The sequence below is a fragment of the Mycetomoellerius zeteki genome, unplaced genomic scaffold (genome assembly GCF_001594055.1).
Source record: "Mycetomoellerius zeteki isolate Tzet28-1 unplaced genomic scaffold, Tzet1.0 scaffold1405, whole genome shotgun sequence".
NCBI lineage: Eukaryota > Metazoa > Arthropoda > Insecta > Hymenoptera > Formicidae > Mycetomoellerius > Mycetomoellerius zeteki.
This window is the reverse complement of record NW_017256347.1, coordinates 1-3827: the sequence shown is the minus strand read 5'-3', so window position 1 is coordinate 3827 and position 3827 is coordinate 1. Positions and strand designations below refer to the sequence as shown.

The following is a 3827-nucleotide window of genomic DNA, read 5'->3' as shown; positions in this document are numbered from 1 at the left end:
TGCCAATTTCCAAATACTTGTAGCCCGTAGCCGTCAAGTCGTAACGTCTGCTCAGTAAGCGCACCGCGCGACGCTTCATGCTGTGTAATGCAATTACGTTGTAAATAATGTTGAAAAACGTTTTTTTGTATACAGAATGTTGAAACTTACGCGTTACATTCCTTCTTCGCATCGTACGATGCGCTGCTTTCTTTGGTGGAGAACATTTTTTAACCGTTCTTACAAGCGGATATCGCAAGACTGATAGCATCCACGTAAATTGTGATGTATGAACATGATCTGAAATCGAAGAGGGGATAGCCTCCCCCTATTTCCAAGAATTGCGAACGTGTCGCGACACGTTTTATAACGTATTTCCTTTGTCCGCGAGTTTATCTATGTTTATACGTATATACATTATGGTTTATATTTTGATGACGTTGATGACGACGATGATGCTTTTTCCCCGGGATATTCCCAATATCTAACTTTTTCCTTCGATGATGATGCTTTTTCCCCAGGACATTCCGAATATCTAGCTTTTTCCTTCGATGGTGGAGGACTTGGTGGACTTTGTAACAAGCGACGATATCCCTTGTGCTCGATCGATTTTCCACGTATATATTCTTTTACTTTGTCCATGCCTTAACGCTCGTAACTGAAGCTTACGCATGAATGAAAAAAAAACTTTATACACTGTCTATATATACTGTCAGATCGGTAACATGTCACGATGCGTTTAAGAAAAGCGTCGATGTTTCGGATACGTACATTCTTACAGACGTTCATACATACGTTTTTACATTCGTACTTACGTTTTTTTTTTTTACGTCAAAGTTCGCAATGTCTTTGACCCATTGAAATTCAACGTATGGCAATGGTCGACACATCGCCCATCCATATAGATTGTTAACTTCGTAGTGCATTAAGTATGACGACGGTTTCGATGGGTCATACGAATACATATACTTGTTATTGGCCTGCGCGTATCTACCTGAACATTGACTGAGGCCGCCGCGTATACCGCGCTCAATGAACAGAACCATATCTATGTCGGTGAGAAGTTCAAATTTTGCATGTGTGTGTTTTAGCATGGCGTCCCATGTAAAACCGGGCAATGTATAGTAATGTGCAGGATCAAGACCATAACTCTCTACACAACTTTCGCGAAAATTTTCGAAAATATCGGCCAACAACAAGACATCGGTTTTCAAGTACAGATCACTCTACTCACCGAGCGTTTGGATGGAAAATCGCTGCCAGACGTTCGCGGCATGAGCGTAATCGCTCTCGGATACGGTATCGCCCGTCAAGGAAGTGTAAAATGATTCGCGAGGTGGTAAGCGCGTGTCCTGCAATTTTTCGACGCAGTCAACGTACTTATACGGAAATACGCCTTTTCGCGTGAGTAATTCAAATTCTTCGTTCGATAGTGTTGAAAATTCGGAACGTACGATTTTTAATTTATCCTTATCGAGATACGACGTCAATTTATCGAGGCTCGCACTTAAAAATTTGTAAGAATCTATAAACCGTATTTTTATATAATTTTTCTGAAAATTATTTTCATTTTTGTCTTTAGTACTATTTACATGTTTGGTAAACGATATGTATTTTTCCTTCGTTATCGGAAGGACATTTATTTGTCCTTCGTACACGCTAGCAATTTCTTTAATTATAAAGTGTGCGTCGTACCCCGATAAATTATGAAACACAACAGGAATATAAAAAGAATTTTTGTAATTAAGAGTGCAATTCGAATGTGCTGGACCACCGTATTTACCGGTGAGATGGCAATGATCGCGGACCAGCGTATCTTCCGGCGCGAATGATTTTTCGCAAATGTGACAACGCGTCGCGTTACGGTATGTCTCCCATTGCTGCTTAGACAACGTTTCCATAGGCACGTTGGCGGATACAATATCTTTCACGTGATGCGCCAAGTCTTGGAGTTGACGCGCGAACCACGCTATACAGTCTTCATCGCGACGGAACCGATACGACGATAATGCGTCGTCGTACGAGCAACGTACGTAGTAGCCTATACTACATACCTCGTGCTGTTGATATGTATATGACGCGTTTTCCTTGTTGGGTTCCGTCTTCCGCAGAACACACTCCAAGTCGGCGTAGACGATGAATGGAATGCGCTCCTTATTGCAGTTGTTGCCGAATTCGAGCCATTTGTCGTCCTCGCTCGGCAGTCTGATGGCGCAATCGTTCATTTTTCCGCAGTCTACTGTGTGCAACTGCAACTTTTCGGCTGAACCGAAGTAGTGCAGACATCTGAAAGAGAAAAAACGTATAAATTATTACTAATATTGTTATTGTTATTTTAAGATTATAATTTTTTTTCATGTATACTTATCGGTCGCAGAACAATTTCTTGTGTTCCTTTTTCGAGATTTGAGAGCTAACGAGATGCGACAGATTTTTTATCCACGCAAAGTGGCCGAGACTGTCGTCGTGTGGATCTTGGAGATACAGCATGTTCACGTGCTTCTTCTTTTTATCGCCTGTGAGCCGTAGAGGAAGGATCTGCTTATCTTCGATGCCATACACGTTGATCGACATCGCGTTCAATCGTTCAAATTTTTTAATGTCTTTTAAATTCATCGGAAACTCGATACCCGCGAGATTCAGCACTGTTGTATAATGTGGATACGATGACTTTCGTTCCGTATGCTTTGCAGTCGGGTGCAGAGCGGCGATCACCGACCACGCGAAACACGCATTGTCCATCGTACACACACTGATCACCGCTCGTTTCATTGCTATTTCCCGCGGCACTTTGATGTGGCATCTCGCGCGCATGGGATTTAATTTATTCACGTTCACTGTCAAGTTGGGGATTTGTGACAATGCCCATCCGCTGTCGCGTTCTTGGAACTCTTCGAGCGACGCCAACGTGGGCTCGATGACGTGTCGCTCGTACCACTCGCGCAAATCGGTGTATCGGTATATTTCAATATTCTTAGTGTTTATGCTCTTAGGCCCATTTTCACAATATGTGATTAACCAAAAGGTCAAATTAACCATAACCTGAAAGTTAACTAATCGTACTCTTTCATAAGCTTATGGTTAAATAAACTAAAGGATACATGTACTTTTATAGGGTTGGCATCAGTGGTTGCGTTCAACAGACAATAATTCGGCTAAAAAGAACAAATCTTAGGTTAGGAGTGCTCTTGATTTATCAGATATTTGCGAAGTTTGGAGGTCTTATGATTATTAGCAAAAAAACGCATTTTTCGAGTATATAAGTGATTTTACGATAAGTGATTTTACTTGATATTCAATATTTCATACATTTCATAGAAAATTAAAATTTATGAAATATAATAATTTCTGCAATGGTGAGTAATCAATTCATGTAGCAAAATAACGTTAAATTTATCGTTGTTATGATGTTAAAACATTATGTACATATATCTTTGATGATATTTTGATGTTAAAAAAATAAATAACGACAGTTTGCTACTTGGATAGTTTAATATAATAACGTATTTAATAATTAACTACGTTTATTATATGGGTTTGAATAATATGTTATACTTGTGTCATTATAATATAACCTCAATTTGTCATTGCAGTCTCACACAATCCCAGAAAAAAATAATGCAGGAAGATAAACGAGCACCAAATTTTTCAAAAAACGAAGAGCAACTTTTAATCGGTCTCGTTGAAAAATATAAGAACATTATAGAATGTAAAAAAAGTAATGTCTTAACCTGGAAAGATAAAGAAAAAGCATGGTTGAAAATTGAAATGGAATTTAATAGTAAAAATAATGGCAATACTTTTAGAAGTGCAAAATATTTGAAAGAAAAATTTAATAATTTAAAAAA

At 38.9% G+C, this 3827-nt stretch overlaps 1 protein-coding gene across 1 annotated transcript in view; it reads right to left on the bottom strand.

Moving 5' to 3' along the window:
- Positions 1-2921, bottom strand: part of LOC108731885 (uncharacterized) — a 7677-nt gene extending 4756 nt beyond the window's left edge. Inside the window, exons 1-4 of the mRNA XM_018462436.1 lie at positions 2351-2921; positions 1746-2268; positions 1214-1331; positions 795-1132 (exon numbers count right to left, since the gene is read on the bottom strand). Coding sequence (XP_018317938.1) covers positions 795-1132; positions 1214-1331; positions 1746-2268; positions 2351-2793 — 1422 coding nt within the window. The 5' untranslated portion in view covers positions 2794-2921. The remainder of the gene's footprint in view (positions 1-794; positions 1133-1213; positions 1332-1745; positions 2269-2350) is intronic.
- Positions 2922-3827: the final 906 nt, after the last annotated feature.